General features: G+C 47.0%; 1 protein-coding gene across 2 annotated transcripts in view; it reads left to right on the top strand.

Moving 5' to 3' along the window:
- The window catches only part of NSD2 (nuclear receptor binding SET domain protein 2), a 115334-nt gene that overhangs the window by 10512 nt on the left and 87260 nt on the right, over nucleotides 1-17562 (top strand). For both annotated transcript variants that reach the window (XM_048502668.1, XM_048502667.1), the window contains exons 2-6: nucleotides 953-1119; nucleotides 1440-1922; nucleotides 14281-14425; nucleotides 15373-15450; nucleotides 17066-17184. In XM_048502668.1, coding sequence (XP_048358625.1) covers nucleotides 953-1119; nucleotides 1440-1922; nucleotides 14281-14425; nucleotides 15373-15450; nucleotides 17066-17184 — 992 coding nt within the window. The remainder of the gene's footprint in view (nucleotides 1-952; nucleotides 1120-1439; nucleotides 1923-14280; nucleotides 14426-15372; nucleotides 15451-17065; nucleotides 17185-17562) is intronic.

Raw genomic sequence — 17562 nt, 5'->3', positions numbered from 1 at the left:
TTTTTTTATTTTGAGTTTTTACATGAAGCCACAGTATGTGACCTGTCCCTGCTTTTTCTCAATCTGCTTACTTCATTTTATTGCTGTTTTCTCCCCGAAAAGCAGCTTGCAAAATTGTTTTCCTCTGCTGCATTTTGTCCTTGCAGCAACCCTGTGAGGTAAGTTAGACTGAGAGAGCATGGGTGACCAAAGGCCCCCAGCAAGCTTCCATGGCAGGGGACCCCAACCTTTCTGAACCTCTGGTTGCATTTGAATCCTGAAACAGTGTTTTGGGCGCAGCAACAAAATGGGTGCCACAGGAGGCAGAGCCAGGCACAAAATGGCTGCAGTTCAGCAGTGGGAGGGTACTTTGAGCCCTTTAACTAAACCTTTCTTCTTTAGCAAAGTGTTTGCTCAACTGTGAGTTTTAACACCAGTGTAGCCTCATAACTAACAGACCAGCATAGAGGAGCTCCTTTCTTCTTCAGAGCTACAAGAGATAAAATTTCTACTCTGTCCTAAAGGCATGTGTAATTTATTGAAGGCATTTCCATCTCATTTTATCTTCTTGCAAGTAAGTCAGAAATTGTGTCTATGTTTCATGTTGTACAATCTAGTCTTGTACAAAAGTAAATGACACTAGGAAAGGGGTAGCCGTTTAGTCTGCCACATCAGGAACATAATGACTCCTTAGATTCTAATGGGGTTTTACTCCATCATACATTTTTTTGTAGGCTAGCACTCACTCTGTGACCTCTGATGGAAGTGTGTTAGTCCACGGAAACTTACACTGGAATACAATGCTAGTCATTAAGCTGCTGCCACACTCCTGCATGTTAGAGATCAATGCTAATGTTAACGATGAAATTCAGGCTCACTTTTTAGACTGGAAGCTGAACAAGAGGTATTTGCACTTGGATTATCGTTTAACAAGTGATTTTTATTATGCAAGTATGTCTGCTATGTTTTTCAGGGCAGAAGAAGAGTTTTCGCCAGTATCACGTACAGTTCTTTGGAGACGCCCCAGAACGAGCCTGGGTGTTTGAGAAAAGCCTCATGCCATTCAGTGGAGAAGAGCAATACGAGCAGTTGTGCCAAGAAAGTGCAAAGCATTCTCTTACCAAAGCAGAGAAAATAAAGGTAAATAGTATTGGGAAGAATTACGCCACATTTACTGGCTTGAGTATTTCCAAGAATCAATGTTAATTGTTTACAGGAGTCTGCCCCTTCTTTGACTTTTCCCTTTTGGACACCAGGGAAATGTCATCTTAATTACCATTTCAACAATGTTCTTTAACAAACTGTCATTTCATGCTTTGATTTTCTTGTTAAACGTTTTATTTCTTCATATAATGAGTCCATTTCAAAATATTAATGTGTTGGCAGTTTTTGTAATAACGGCCAGAGTTTTCTTTCATTCTTGGTTTTGTGTAACTGGTTCGTTTTGTGTTATCCCACAGATGTTAAAACCTGTGTCAGGAAAACTGCGTCCTCAGTGGGAACTGGGTATTAAGCAAGCAAAAGATGCATTATCTTTGACTTTGGAAGAGCGGAAAGCCAAGTATACCTTCTTTTATGTTAGGGGCAGACCTGTTCTTAATCCTCAGGTGGCAAAGGAAGCAGGCCTTGCTGTTAAGTCACTGGAGGAAATGGATAAAATTTACACAGAGGAAGACAATTCCCAGTCTTTGAAATCAAAGAAAGAATCTGATATCCCTACCAAGAGAAGGAGAACAAAAATGGCTGCAGCTATTGAATCTCAAGAAGACGTTAAACCAGTTAAGAACGCCAGCCCTGATGAAACCCCTGAAGAGAGAGAAGCCAAAAGAGGCACGACGGGGTCACCTCTTGGGAGGAAAAAAGCTGTCCCTTGCGTTCCACGAAGCAGGAAGGGAGATGCAGTCTCTCAGTTCTTGGTTTTTTGTCAGAAGCACCGAGATGAGGTTTGTGTCTTTAGAACTTGCATTATGAATCTTTGATCTGTCATGTGCTTCTTAGTGGCCATGTCCAAACGTGGGGAGGGAAGGCAGTGTGACATTGCCAACTCTTAAGAACAGAAGAAAGAGCCTGCTGGATCAGACCAAAGTCCAGCACAGTGACCAACCAGATCCCTTTGGGAGCTCACATGCAGGAGGTGAAAGCAATGACCTTCTGCTGCTGCTGCTCCCTAGCACGTGGTCTGCTAAGGCATTTGCAGTCTCAGATCCAGGAGAATCCAGATTGTTAGCCATAGATCAACTTCTCCTCCATCAATCTGTCCAAGCCCCTTTTAAAGCTATCCAGGTTAGTGGCCATCACCACCTCCTGTGGCAGCATATTCCAAACACCAATCACGTGTTACGTGAAGAAATGTTTCCTTTCATTAGTCCTAATTCTTCCCCCCAGCATTTTCAACATGTGCCTCCTGGTTCTAGTATTGTGAGAAAGAGTTTCTCTGTTAACATTTTCTATCCCATGCATAATTTTATAGACTTCAATCATATCCCCCCTCAGACGTCTCCTCTCCAAACTAAAGAGTCCCAAATGCTGCAGCCTCTCCTCATAGGGAAGGTGCTCCAGTCCCTAAATCATCCTCGTTGCCCTTCTCTGCACTTTTTCTATCTCTTCGATATCCTTTTTCAAATGTGGAGACCAGAACTGAACACAGTACTCCAAGTCGCACCACTGCTTTATGTAAGGGCATCACAATCTTTGCAGTTTTATTATCAATTCCTTTCCTAATTATCCTCAGCATAGAGTTTGCCTTTTTCACAGCTGCCATGCATTGAGTTGATATTCCGATGGAACTATCAACTAAGACACCCAAATCCCTTTCCTGGTCTGTGATTGATAGCACTGTCCCCTGTAGCGTGTATGTGAAGTTTGGATTTTTTGCCCCTATGTGCATCACTTTGCATTTTGCTACATTGAACTGCATTTGCCATTTCTTAGCCCACTCACTGTAAGGAATTCCATAGAAGCAGAAATAAAAGGCTTTTTGGTGTAAAAGACCGTTTATTCAGACATCCTAGAAAGCTCACGTACACGACGTGGCAGGAATAAAGTCTCCCGCCAGAAGCACAGGTTATAACTCTGTCCATCCCATCCCCCCTCCCGGATTCCCATGGGAACGGAGTTCTCATCTCTACCCTTGAGATAAAGGTCTCATAAGAGTGCCCGCCGCAGATGCTCGCCCATCGCCCGTGTCATGGAATCCAGTCAAGGCCACGCGGCTGTCCTGAACATCACCACCAGTGAATCCTTTACACTCCCCCTCCCTTAAGAAAAACTTCTCCCCCCCAGGTTTGTCTTGGAAAGGTCGCGGTGGAAAGCAGAAATGAGAACTTGAAATCAATATTTCCCGGAATAGACCCATTGATTATACCCAGAGGAATATCCCACCCAATAGACTAAATATTGCAAGCGTTTGCCGATTAAAGCGAGAGTCCAGGATGAAGTCAATTTAAGTAATGCTTGTGGCCATGGTGCTATAGTCGTGAAGTCTCTCCGGTAATTAGGTACCGAAGCATGTCGGAAGCAGGAGCCTCCTTGAGCAAACTGGAATGGAGAGACAGGATGGATATTACTTAGAGAATTAAGCCAGGATCCAATCGGGCAGTGACATCATTAATCACTTTCGTAATCTTAAAAGGTCCCCGCGAATCTTTTGCTTGGTTTTGAAAATTTATATGCGTCTCTGAGATTTTTGGTAGAATAAAATACGCGAAGGCGCCCCTACGTAAAGGGAAATCCGAGCGGTGCTTATCCGCTTGAAGTTTTAGGGAGTCTTTAGCCTGCTGTAAAGGCGGTCTGGACCATTTCCCACCCCTGCGGCCAGAGATGAAATCCACTGTTGGAACTCCGGAGGATCCAACGCTTCATGAGGTAGTTGCGGCAACGGAGGGAAGGATGCGACCAGACACAATGAATTTGAAGGGGGTTTTTTTTGTACTGCTATGAACCGCATTATTATAGGCGTATTCTGCAAAGCGGAATTAACTCGCACCAATTGTCTTGGTGATAGTTAGTTGTAACAAGCGTAAATACTGCTCCAGGGTTTCTGTTAGTTTCTCTCCGACTCACCGTCACTTTAGCGAGCGTGGTAAGAGTGACAATTGCCCGGTCTTAACCCCCAACAAGCCCAGGAAAGCTTTCCAGAACTTTGAAATGGTGGGGCCCGCGGTCGGAGACCTACCACCTTAACTTGAAGTAGTGTAGGCGATAAATATGCTGAATGAACAGGCCAGCTAACTTAGGAGCGGAGGGGATGGAAGCACATGGGATGAAATGGGCTTGTTTGCAGAAAATAAGTCCACCACCACCCTGAACCCGTGTTGCCTTGACTTTCTGGCAAATCCGTGTAAAATCCATGGAGATGACTTCCCAGAGGCGAGGAGGCCACGAGGAGAAGGCTTCAACAGACCATGGGGTTTTCCCGGAACAGGTTTGGCTTCCGCACAAAACAGAGCATCCTTTGATATATGTCTCAATGTCTTTGCGCGCCGATGCGCCCACCAAAATTAATGGCAGACCCAGTAAGAGTCTTAAAGAAGCCAAAATGTCCAGCCGAGCGGAGCATCATGACCCAGGCCTCGAGAACCTGCTTACGAAGGGGGGGACGCACGTGCCAACAATGCTCCCATAGCCAAACGCCATTCTCCAGAAGTAATTTGGGGAGTCACCTTCCTCAGCTGGTGGCCAGCGGAGCCCCGCCTCCTCGAGTTCACCAGTAGGAAAGGAGAGACCAGGCTGGGAAGTGGGTGGAGAAGGAGGAGTGGGCAAAATGAGGTCGAGTGACAGCCAGCCCCAATTGGTGGGAGGGAATGTAGCGGGATATCCCGTAAGGCAGCTCCACCCCCCTCCCCGAGACGGCATGAGAGCGCATCAACCAGTTTATTAGTTTTTCCGGGGAAAAAAAATGGACAGTGAAAGAGAAACGAGAAAAGAAATCGGCCGCGGAGTTGTTTTGCGGACATCTTGGGGGGGGGTGGAAAGAGTGACCCAAGTTCTTGTCACCCAACCAAACCTGAAGGGGGTGTTGAGCCCCCTCCCGCCAGCGGCGCCAAGTGGGGAGTGCTACTTTGATGGCCGCAGTCTCTTTATCCCCTACAGTCCAGTTGAGTTCAGCACCGGAGACTTTCTTTGATAAATAAGCTGCGGAACCAGCCTGTCATCTTTATTTCTCTGTGGGAATGCGCCAAAGCTTTGTCCGAGGCATCCACGTGAACCACAAAAGGAAGATCTGGGTCAGGGTGTTTTCGAGGATAGGTTCGGTAGAAATGGCTGATTTTAAATGTTGAAAGAGCTGTCTGACATTCTTTAGACCAGGAAGGGGGGGGGGCCCGGGCTTGGCAGCCTGTGGGTCTTTACCCTTAGTGCGTAAGAGGTCTGTGAGTGGGAGAAGTCAGTTCCAGCGAATTAGGGTATAAAGAATCCACCGATAGAAATTAGCAAACCCTAGGAAAGATTGGAGTTCTTTCCGATTAGTAGAGGCAGGCCATTGGAGGACTGCTTCAATCTTCATGGGATCCATTTTTAGCCCCTCGGAAGAGATCCGGTAGCCCAAATGAGTCGATGGAGGTTTGGTGGAAACAACATTTAGAAAGTTTGGCAAAGAGGGAGTTGTTGAGCAAAGCGTTTGTACTTCCCGAACCAAGGCTTCATGCTCCTCCATGGTTTGTGAATAAATTAAGAAACATCATCTAAGTATACCACTACTCCCTTGTATAATGGAAATCATGTAGAACTTCGTTGATAAGGGCCATAAAAGCTACGGGGGGCCCCGCCTTAACCCGGATGGCATTATTAGAGAGTATTCATACTGTGTCCAGATTTTTTTGTGTTAAATGCAGTTAAATGTTCGCCAACCTTCCCCATGAAATCCCACATTGACCCTGTAGTAAGCTTCTCTTAAGTCCAACTTAGTAAAAATAGTCCCTTGCCCAATGCATCTAATAGGTCCTTGATTAATGGCAAAGGGTATGACTGTGGACAGGGAAACCGCGTTGAGTCCTCGGTAATCCGTTACCCAGGAGCGCCAAAGACCCGTCCTTTTTTTTAACAAAATAATGCAGGAGCAGCATGTGTGTGTGTTTGGTATTTCGTCGTATGAACCCACGAGCAAGGTTCTTGTCTAGGAAGGCACGCAGTTCCTTCTCCTCATTGGGACTCATGCATTAGATTCTACCCTTGGGCAGTTGAGCCCCTGGCTGTATCACGATTTTGCGATCCAGTGTCTCTATGGGAGTGGCAATTGATCGCATTCTTGCTCCTGAAATACCCTGGCCTTCTGGAAATCTTGGTAAGCCCGATTGGAGATGCCCGGTAGATTAAAGGAGCAATTGGGCGTGCACCGCTGACCAAGCCAGGGGGGGGTATGTCATTAGGAGGTGAAGTTTTCCCCCCAATTCGTATGTTCTCCACAGAGGGGAGGGTCAGTGAATTCCTAAAGATCCGTTCTTTCCAAATGAATTTTTTGGTTCATGCAAAGCCAACAACCATGGCATGCCCAGGACTATGGAGTGTTTGGCCACCGGCGCCAGAGAATAAAACTAATTTTTCTCCCAATGGTCAGCGCATGGCTGAGGAGGACTTGATTGCGTTTTTTGAACTGGGCCGGTCCTTTAGCGAGAGGACTGCCGTCCATTTGGGTGAAGCGGTATGGAGCTTAGCCAGGGGACTTCGGTCTAGTCCAAGTTCCTCCGCCACCTGGGGCCGCATTAAACTATGGGGAGCACCCAGAATGTCTACAAGGGCTGAGGCTATAATACGAGTGTGCTTAGCGGGGTTGGCCAGATAAAGCAGAATGTCGTAATGGGAGGCGCTGCCTTCACTCACCCGCATCTGGAGTCGAACCCATATCCATGGGGGCTACGAAGAGGAGCAAACGAGCTGCTTCCCCTCTTCTGGGTAGCGCGGTAACGCGCCAGAAACGGCGGAAACCCGTTAGAGGCGGACCGGATTTGCGTGGTGGCTTGGCGAGATGGAGATGCTGCAGCGGCGGGCGGTTGGCTTCTGTTTTTTCGGGCGGTTGGCAGCTAGATGATCGGTCCTCCGCCAGTAAAGACCCCGCAATCCCAGGCGGCGGCGGCGCTCGGAGGTGGTTTAGGTAAGAAGGCTGCTGGAGGCTTGGCTTGCGAGTCGCCAGCGGTGGTAAAGTAGCTTGGCGGGTTTTGGGCGATGGGTGACCCCCGGCACGAGCGTAATCCAGCGAGGGCGCCACTTGAGATCCCTAATTGATCAATCAGCAATAGTCGCGGGGGATCGAGATAAGGAACACCGTTTCACGCGGTTTGCCGTCGGCGGCATCCGAGAAGTATTCACATTTCATGCGCTCAGGCCACTCAGGAGAGTCGAGCAGCCGCCGCCTGTGAAAATTCTGGGCAAAATTAAGCCAAAGGAAGCGGTTTGCCCGCTTGCTGGAATAGATTTGATGGTCGCCGGATGGCTTCATTCACAGCACGGGATCTTGGAAAGCGAGCCCTTAAGGCTTGGAGATGCATGAGCACCGTCGCGCAGTATCCTCTCCCTTACGGAATCAAAAGAGTCACAAACCAGTCGGCTGCCGCTCCATCCAAAGGCAAGGAACCGATGTCCACGTATTTTTTTAGCGTTCAGACCCGGTACAAATCGTCATAGTCCTCCATGTGGGCATCGAGGTTGTAGGATGAAGTAGGGGGGGAGTTTGGAAGCGGTCCCACGCTCGAAGCGAGGCAGGTATTGGAGGTCTGTAATATCCTCTCTCCCACGGCCCTTGGCGCCAGCCTGGTAGTTCGCATGAGTTGAAGGCAGCCCGGCGCGGGGAAGGGGCGAGAATGTCGGTGGAGGTGGGGGCACTTAGCGCCGCCGCCGGCTGGTGTTCTGGTGGGAGCAGGTCTTTGGAGGGTGGCAGATCACAGCAGTAGCAGGACCCAGCAGCGTAAGCCCCTCTGGCGTTGGCACAGCCTACCAGTGACAGCGTAGACTCCAACTTGGGGCATCTTGTCCTGCTGCTTCTTCAGCTCCTTTTCCAAAGAAATGGCTAGAGTCTCTTTCCTTGCGAGTCAAGGAAAGGAGAGCATCCTGAATGCGCATGCAAAGCTGCTTTCTCTGCGTTCCAGATTTGGCCAGATTCGTCTCGTTGAATAGCTGCAGTTAGTTCACTTTGCGATACGCATGGCCTTATGCAGCTTTAGGCGTTGGCAGCTCTAAGATCCAGTTTGGAGTGTTCCAGGACCTTATCATGGACTGATAGATTCTGCATATATTGCCGTTGCAGCTGGCGTCTTTGTACGGTTGAATTCGGAGTTGGATTTCTTTGTGCTGCTGTTCCCGGTCGCTTTTGCAGGTTTCCCCGCGCTCTTGCTGCAGCTGCTCCGTTCCTCTTCCATAGCTGGCGTTCCACGGGCCCATGCTTCCTGGAGGCATCTGCGCGGTAAATCGGCCCACTTCCTCATCCAGCTCTCTTTTTGGCGGGAGGGCGAATAGATCCGGATAGGAGAAGGCAGGCTTTCTTCGGATTCCTCTTCATCAGAATGCAGCACCTACCGTGTCCACAGCCGGCTCCACCCGAGCGAAACCTCAGGTGCAACTGCTGATCCGGGATCTGGGCAGGGTCGATCCGGAAGCTGAGTATGCGGATACCCCTCCCAATCCCGATATAGTCCGGTTTCAGCGGTGGTCTTAGGGCGAGACCCCAGTGCTATGCCACGGTGGATTCTTGGGAACATCACCAAAATCACGAGTCCAGGAATGCGTTCAATGGACTCCTGTGTTGCGCATGAGAAAGGTGGTCAAAGGCCCGTCTCCTCCGTGACAGGTTGCATCTGAGGTTTGTAATCCACACGGAAACGGGCAGATATCCGATCCACAGGCGCTCGATCCATAGACAGCGCCCCAAACGACTCATGCAAGTCCACATGATCGTCTCCTGCGTCCCTCCGTCCCCAGCGAGGAGTAAGGGAAGACCACGTGTTGATCACGGTGTGGGCGGGAAAGAGTTACCAGCGAGACCTGTTCTCCCGCCGGTTCCCCCAAATCCATAAGGGAAAGCTCGGAGCCCTCTTTGGGGGCTACCGCACCTTCCACATATTCAGGAATATTCAACCTCTCCATGCCGAGACACCAGAGGTCCGCTGCACTGGGAAGATAGATGAACTAGGATTCCTGCCACAATCCGTGCAGAGCCTTAAAGACCCGTCCTTTTTTTTAACAAATAATACAGGAGCAGCATGTGTGTGTTTGGTAGCTCGTCGTATGAACCCACGAGCAAGGTTCTTGTCTAAGAAGGCACGAAGTTCCTTCTCCTCATTGGGACTCATGCGGTAGATTCTACCCTTGGGCAGTTGAGCTCCTGGCTGTAATACGATTCTGGCGGGAGACTTTATTCCTGCCACAATGTAAGGAATTCCATAGAAGCAGAAATAAAAGGCTTTTTGGTGTAAAAGACCGTTTATTCAGACATCCTAGAAAGCTCACGTACACGACGTGGCAGGAATAAAGTCTCCCGCCAGAAGCACAGGTTATAACTCTGTCCATCCCATCCCCCCTCCCGGATTCCCATGGGAACGGAGTTCTCATCTCTCTCGCAGAGATAAGGTCTCCGCCAGAGTCTCCGCCGCAGATGCTGGCCCATCGCCCGGGTTATGGAATCCAGTCAAGGCCAGGCGGCTGTCCTGAACATCAACACCATTGAATCCTTTACACTCACCTAATTTATCAAGGTCCGCTTGGAGCTCTTCACAATCTTTTGCGGTTCTCACCACCCTACATAATTTGGTATCATCCCCAAACTTGGCCACCACACTCCCCACCCCTACTTCCACGTCATTTATGAATAGGTTAAAGAGCACCAGTCCCAAAACGGATCCTTGGTAGACACCACTCCCTACATCTCTCCATTGTGAGAACTTCTTATTTACACCCACCCTTTGCTTCCTGTTTCTCAACCAGTTTTCAATCCATAGGATCCCCTCTTATTCCTTGATTGCTGAGTTTTCTCAATAGTCTCTGGTGAGGAACTTTGTCAAAAGCCTTTTGGAAATCCAAGTAGACAATGTCCACTGGTTCCCCCTTATCCACATGGCTGTTTACACCCTCAAAGAACTCTAGTATCTTGTCAGATCTTTTATATCTATCTCTGTCTATCGATATAGTCTTTATTAAAATTCTTTGAAAGATGTACATGTATAGATACAAGTGAGGCAAGTGCACATTTAAAAGGAAAGGGGGGAAAAAAGAATTCACACTTAATTAGCATTTTACAGATACCAAACTTGCACTGTGAACCTTTTATTTGTCATGCAGTTCCTCCTTATTTTGTGGTAATGGCTAAACATAAGGAGGGAAGGCAGCATGGTGTAGCCCAATCTCGTCAGATCTCAGAAGCTAAGCTGGGAGGTATTTGCCCCCAAAATGAGGTTCAACAAGTGGGATACAGTGTAGAGAGAACAACTTAGAAAAACACTATGCCCTTATGGCTCTATTCCACAGACTACTTGATGCAACGTACAAGGCACCAATTTAGTAAAGTGCTCAGTGAAAAGTGGACTGCATGTAAACAACATTGACTACATACGTATAGAAACACACGAGACTACCCAGTGGCATACAAGAAACAAACGGTTCCAATAAATACTTCTTCCTGAGTCCTCAAATAATTCCTATGTCAATACACTGATAAGCGAAAGGAACAGTCCATTTATATATCCATTTAGATCCCTTGTTGAGTTGGCAACTGGTGAAATCTCCCATTCAAGTATATAGTAGGACTTCTAGTTGAAGCATGAACCTTGTGCAAAGATCTTGAGTACTCTACTATTTGGAGAGAACTCCAGGAAATATTTCCCAGCCACTAGCTGTATGTAGTGAAGTCTCTGTCAAGTGGCTCACTTGGGACTCTCATTCCAAATATCAATATATAGAACACCTTTTGTGGTATTCAGACATTTTTGGTAATTCTTCAGTAATATGATAGATCAGCCAGTTTACTTAAAAGGGGGGGGGGGGTCTAACAGCACAGAAATAAGTCATAAAAGCAAGGATGAGCCTACCTATCTCATTTTGTAAAAGTAGTCAGTCTTAAGACCCATAAGCCGTTCCAAAGCAGAAAAACCTTATTATAGAGTTAATTACCTATGTAGATATATAGCTTCCCAGAATTCTTCAGAGGCAACCCCATGTTACAGTAGTCCAGTCTGGTGGTTGAAGTAGTGTGGTCACATGGGTCACTGAAGCCACGTCAGCAGAATCTAGACAGGGCCATCTTACAACCTAGAAGTAGTGGAAAGAAAGTGTTCCTAGCAATGGCACCAACCTGCTTCTCTGTTAACCACCTTGGGCCCTAAGTGCCCCCAAGCGCTTAATTTCAGTGGATTGTGTTCACTTTGTTTATCCCCTGCCTTTCTCACCATTGTTGTCTTCTCTCTGTTTTGTCCTCAAAACACCCTGTCTGTTGGGTTAGAGTAGACTGTGTGTGTGTGACATCCTGCTCCAAAGTTGCTGATGGTTTCAGCCAGTGGTTTACATAGAGGGTAAAAATTGGGAGATAAAAGGACCCTTGGGGTATCACTACATCAGGTCTCAGCTGGCTAATTCTGCCTTTCCTTGGGTAACTTTTGTTTCCAACCAATAAGTATTGAGCAAAACCAGGAGGTGTTTTGTATCCTAAACCTTGGTTGCTGTCCAAAGATGGGGCTGCCTCTCAGCACCAGTCAGCCTGCTCCACCCCTGTCCTTGTCACAGATCCAGGGACCCTGGAGCATCTTACAACTGGCAGCCCTGCCCTTGGACTTACCAGCAGGATCAGGAAGCCAGGAGCTCGAAGAAACTGCAGAGACATGGCAGGAGAGCCTGGACCACAAGAGAAAGCCTCAGCAGTTCCAGGGAAAGGGGTGGAGATAGTACAGCCCTTGCCAAGTTGCAGTCAGCAGCCCACTGCAGCCTTAGAAAATGGGGTGAGGCCAGCACAGCCACAACCAGGCTGCAATTGAGGAGGAGGGCCAGGAAAGCTGAAGAGCCAGTCTCAGGCTGGCAGAGCACAACAGGCAGCTCCCCAGCCACTAGGAGACTAGAGCAGGAGGGAGGGGCCTCATGATCCTGAGAGGAATAAAAAGGAGTCAGGGAAAGGGGTTGATTGGTATGATGCAGGGGCTCAAGCTTACAGGAATGCTGTTAACTGCCTGGCGAAAGTAAAGGGCTTATGAACAGAAGCCAGAATCTCATCTTGTTTGATCCAAAAGGGTAGCTGAGCTCCTCCGGGGCCAAGGTGACCTACAGAGAGGGCACCCACCAAAATATCATTGCTGACTGAATCAGATGTCACTGATAGGTCTAACAATAGCAGCAGTAGATTGCCCTTATCCAACAATAAGTTGAAATCATCACTGTCTGCCAGTAGAGCAGTTGTTTCAATCCTGAATCCCAGCACAGAGCAAGCTGGAAACACGAGAGAGGCCAATGTTTCGTCCAGGAATGCCTTCTTCCCCTCAGCCAGCTTTTCCCCAGAGGCTGCAGGCTGATAATTGCCCTCATCTCTGTAATGCAGAATTGATTTATTACTGTTCCTTGAGCTGTGGAAGAAACTCTCCATGTAAAAAGGCATGAGGTTTTACTTTTCTTGGCAAGATTTTAATGCCTTGTAACATTACAACATCTGACTTTATAATCACACATCCCTCCCCTCTGTTTTGTCAGGATTGTGGGTAGGCTTTTTAGCCTGCAGCACAGAGGTGGGATCCAGCAGGTTCTCACAGGTTCCCGAGAGTAGCTGACTAATTATTTGTGTGTGCCGAGAGGGGGTTACTAGTTGGTGATTTTGCCATGTGATTTTTGCCTTAGTTACGCCCCTCCTCTCAGCAGTAGCACGCAGAACTGGAAGCAGTCTAGCAGGAGGTGCACTGGCGTGCATGGCAGCCTGCGCCTTCAGGTGCATTGGTTTCCCTTAAGGACATTTGCGCAGGTGGCCGCGTCGCCGCCACAGCCCTGCCCCAGAATGTCCCGCCCCAGGGATGCTGACCCACGCCTCCACGTGCCCCGCCCAGCCCCATTGGCGCTACGCTACAGTTTGAATCCCACTACCTTGGGAACCTGTTACTAAAATGTTTGGATCCCACCACTGCTGCAGCACCCGGTATTCCTAGATGTTCTCGCATCCAAGTACTAACCAGATCCAGGGTCGCGGCTTCCAGGATCGGGCCGGGTTGGGTGCGTTCTGATCTCAGGGACTTCCAAGCAGAATTCGGGCCTGGTTTAGGGCAGGATGGGAGACCACCTGAGAACACGAGGGTGCTGTAGGCTAAAAAGCAGTTAGGTTAGATCAGGGGTCAGCAACCTTTTCCACCCAAAGAGCCATTTGGACCCTTTTTCCATCACCCCGAAGATCTACGGAGCCGCCTCCGGTTAGGCCCTCCCACTCCCCTTTCCTTCCAGCGCTGGGAGGCTGAGGCGCCGGGCAGGAAAATCCCCTCTGCCCGACGGAGCAGGCAGTCGTCTGTGCTGTGGGGCACAGGGGGGATGGCATCTGCGGCCTGTCCAGTGCTGCCGTCTCTCGCGCTGCGGGAGGCAGTGGCACCGGGCAGGGAAACCCACTCTGCTCCATGGGGCAGAGGAGGGATGGCGGCCATGGCTTGACTGGTGCCACCGCCTCTCGCGCTGCGGGAGGCAGCAGCACCGGGCAGGGAAACCCGCTCTGCTCCATGGAGCAGGCAGTCACCTGCTCTGTGGGGCAGAGGGGGGATGGCGGCTGCGGGGTTAGCAGAGGGAGGATGGTGGCTGCTCTGGAGGGACATGCCCACGCTACTCTCCAACCTCCTGGGGTTGGAGGGTAACGTGGGCCTGTCCCTACAGCCCTCCAGAGCAGTGCTGGAAGGAGAGGTGAGTGGAGGGGATGTGAAAAGCGGCGCCCTCACGCATGGAGCCACCTCTGGTTCGGCCCCTTGACTCACCTTTCCTTCCAGCGCTGCTCTGGAGGGACACGCCCACGCTACTCTCCGACCTCCAGGCCACATGGAGCCACTGTATAAGGCTGAAAGAGCCGCAGGTTGCAGACCCCTGGGTTAGATGGATTGTTTACCTCCCAAGCACTGTAGTTAGCATTTATACAGATGTTGACTAACATTGAGGAGTGAGTTGTTAGTGCTACCATGTTTGAAAATGGCAGCCATGTTTCATCTAGTGTATACTTATTGTTATTGTTTTGTGTATTATTAATATATTCTATTTTATTCTGTGAACCACCCTGACCCCTGCCTTGGCAGGACAGGACAAAATGCAAGTTATCATTGTAATTGTTTTTGTTGTGATATTTTAATTGCTTCTTTCACTCTGTATGTTGTGTTTATTCAGGTGGTTGCTGAACATCAAGATGCCTCCAGTGATGAAATTGAAGAATTGCTGGAATCACAGTGGAATATGCTTAGTGAAAAACAGAAAGCGCGCTATAACACAAAATTTGCCATAGTGACCTCTCCCAAATCTGAAGAAGACTCCGGTAAACGTAAAACTGTGCTAGTATACTCTAACTAAGTTTAATATATGTAGCCGTGTTGAACCAAGCACATAGTTTGACACTTTTAGAGAGAACAGCCTTTGTTGTTCTCTGGTTCCTATTTTTGGTGTGTTGTGCCAATAGTAGTGAATGCAGTCTTTACAATAAAGTCAATCATGTCTGCATTTCTTGGTCATTGTTCTGCGGAACTGCTCTGTGTAAACCTACTGTCTAGATATTGCTGGTATTTCATTCCCTTCCTGCCTATAAGCAGCTGCCATTAAGTATAATTGTCTATAAAATTAAGGTGATGGAAATCTAGCATTTAAATATAAATGTTCTGATTAAAAATAATCATAGAATGACAAACTGCACTATCAATCTTATTTTCCTTTGTCTAAAATACATGAGGTTGTTGGGATGTATCAGTACAGAACGTATATGTTTCCAAATGATAAATATCTAATTGCTTATCTCTGAGCTTGTAGAGTATTATTATAGCCTGCAAGATATTTATTTAGTTAGGCTCTCGATGAATAGTTTGCTTAACATCCTGACATGATTATATGAAACTTTTTGGAACAGTTCATTTATCTAAAGTTAAAAATGGAGTATTATTTACAATCTGTCTCAGTTAACAACAGTAATAATGTCCGTGTGGGTGGGTGGGTGGGTGGGTGGGAAATATTACATTTTTTTAAGATTATAGATTAATACAGACATTTTTAAACCAAGAGGTTGCTGCTTTGGGCAATGAAAGGGGTGAGAATGTGCTCGACAGGTTTGTCAGAATTGGAAAAAAAATGTATTAAAAAAGTGCAGTCAGTTTTGTTATCTGTGTGTGAAATACCTTGTGGGGAAAATTAACAGCTCTTTCTTATTGTGTAAAATATTTGGATGTCCATTTAACACAAAACAACAACACTACACCACGTTCTGTATTTCTCAAGGTTCATCACAGAAGAGTATGGGAGAGGCCAAACGTAAAGTGTTTCAAGAATCACCTAAAAGGAGATCAAGATCCAGAAGTAATTGAAATGTGCTGTGTACTATTGAGTCATTATAATTACTCGTGTTCCACATGTAATTGCTTAAAAAATCATACTATCCTTTCTCTCCAGTGTTGTGCACATTTGGCTTTAGAATTTTTATCGATCTGAGTGCTGTAGTGCTGCATTTTGTTAAACTTCCTGATAGTTTCATACAACATCAATTAAAAATGAAAATTGCTTATTCCAAACCTCTGCAGTCTATACAAGATGTCTTTCGTATTGGGGCACCTTTTTTTAGCAGTCTACAAATGAGCATTGTGTCTCCTAGTCTAGACTCCTTCAATATGTGTGAAGAAAATGTTTGTGTGCGTAATAAGTACTGGCTTTCTGTGTTTACACATCCAAGATCAGCCCCCCCCCCCCCGCCCCCCGCCCCCCAAACTTTTTCAGCCTGGAATTCTGACACAGAGTGGGTGGCCCCACCACAGAACTTCAGGACAACTCTAATAGTAGCTCTTCAACTTTTCAGGCAGAAGTTCTGTTTAACAGAATGCCCTTTTAAAAGGAACACACTTCTTTAAAATATTTTCTCGTATATACACACAACTTACCATCAAGGAAGATTCTTGTGCTGTAGCGGCAGCTGCTCCCAAAGCAACATTTTTTTAAAATCTGCTCAGCCAATCAGAGCCCCAGTGGCCAATTAGGAGCTCTCTGTCATCTAGCCCCACCTACTTTCTAAAAACAGTGGGCACCGGAAAAGGTGTTGTGGGTGCCTGTGGGGACCCCGGCCCAGATGATCTCAAACACCATTGGAAAGTTATCATTCACTTTTAAACAGCCTCTTTTGTGGGAATCTGTTCAGGGTTTAAAACGTGTTCTGACACACAAAAAAGGCTGGTCCTCCAAGGTGCTCATTACTGCCTTTTAGCTCCATTCTAAACATCCTTGTTGGGCTAGGAAACACGGTAGCAGAAACATTCTGTTGCTTTTCATATAGAACAGAGGTTTACTTTTTTAAAAACAGAAGATTTTATGCCAGACTAACAAAAACAGTGTAACTGAAATAGAGTGTGCCAACTAGCAGATGATTTTTAAAATGCACCTGTGCAGTATGGCGCTTGACTGTTTTAAATTGATTCCCACACTGTGTGTAAATCTGTGAGGTGCTCAGAACTCTCCTTGATGCTTTTCAGTTATCTCGACATTGATTGACACAAAACATTTTAAATGGCTTTTATACAAAATACGTTTTTGTGCTATGAATCTGCCAAACCCTGATAGGAGTAATGGCCTGTCCATTAGTGATCTCACCAACAGAGGTAATGTATATACACACATTGTATATAATTGCTTGATCTTTATTCTTGAAAGAAATGTCTTCAAGGGTGAAGCCATAACCAGTGTATTGACTGATAACTTCTTGAAATTGGGAATAAGGGCTGATTTAGCCATATCTTGTTTTGATTGGCTGAAGCTTAGTGACGAGGGCTTTGATCTATAAAAACTAACCTTAGCCATAGAAGCTGTTCACCAGATTTATTGAACTTTTATTGGAGCAGTGATGTAACTAGATTAATTCACCTTAACTTCTAAGTGAGCTATAGCTGTTTCTCATGTGAGTTTCCCCCATCCCCCCCTCCACTCCAAGGTAACTTTCATGGAAATAAAAGGCATCCAGTAAAGAGGACAAAGGAACTTCCCGAAGAATTTGAAGTTCATGAAGCACCTAGGAAAAGGCTCAGAATGGATAAAAAGAATAATCTGAAGGTAACTATGTTGTTGGCTTGTTGGGGAATGACCTCTCACCACCTGACTTGATGGTACCGTTCTCAGTATAGGCAGGTTGCTGGCCTTCAGTGATGCCGCAGATTATCAAATGGTTACCTGAATGCATTTTTTAAAAGAATAAGCATGCTAAAGATATTTCATTGCTGTGAATATCTTTTTGGTGATATCACATTTGTCTGCACGTTCCTATTCCACATGCGTTTCCTATGGATAGGAGGGAGGGCTATTCTGAGAAATGTGGGAGGGTGTCATGCCCAGTCTTATACTGTGCCTGATCATGATTCTCCTCCTGACATGAGGTGGGTTGCGTATGGTCATCTGTCTCATCACTGCCCCGCCCCCACCACAAAAAAAGCT

Source organism: Sphaerodactylus townsendi, linkage group LG07 (genome assembly GCF_021028975.2).
Source record: "Sphaerodactylus townsendi isolate TG3544 linkage group LG07, MPM_Stown_v2.3, whole genome shotgun sequence".
NCBI classification, from domain to species: domain Eukaryota; kingdom Metazoa; phylum Chordata; class Lepidosauria; order Squamata; family Sphaerodactylidae; genus Sphaerodactylus; species Sphaerodactylus townsendi.
This window is presented reverse-complemented; position numbering and strand designations above follow the sequence as displayed.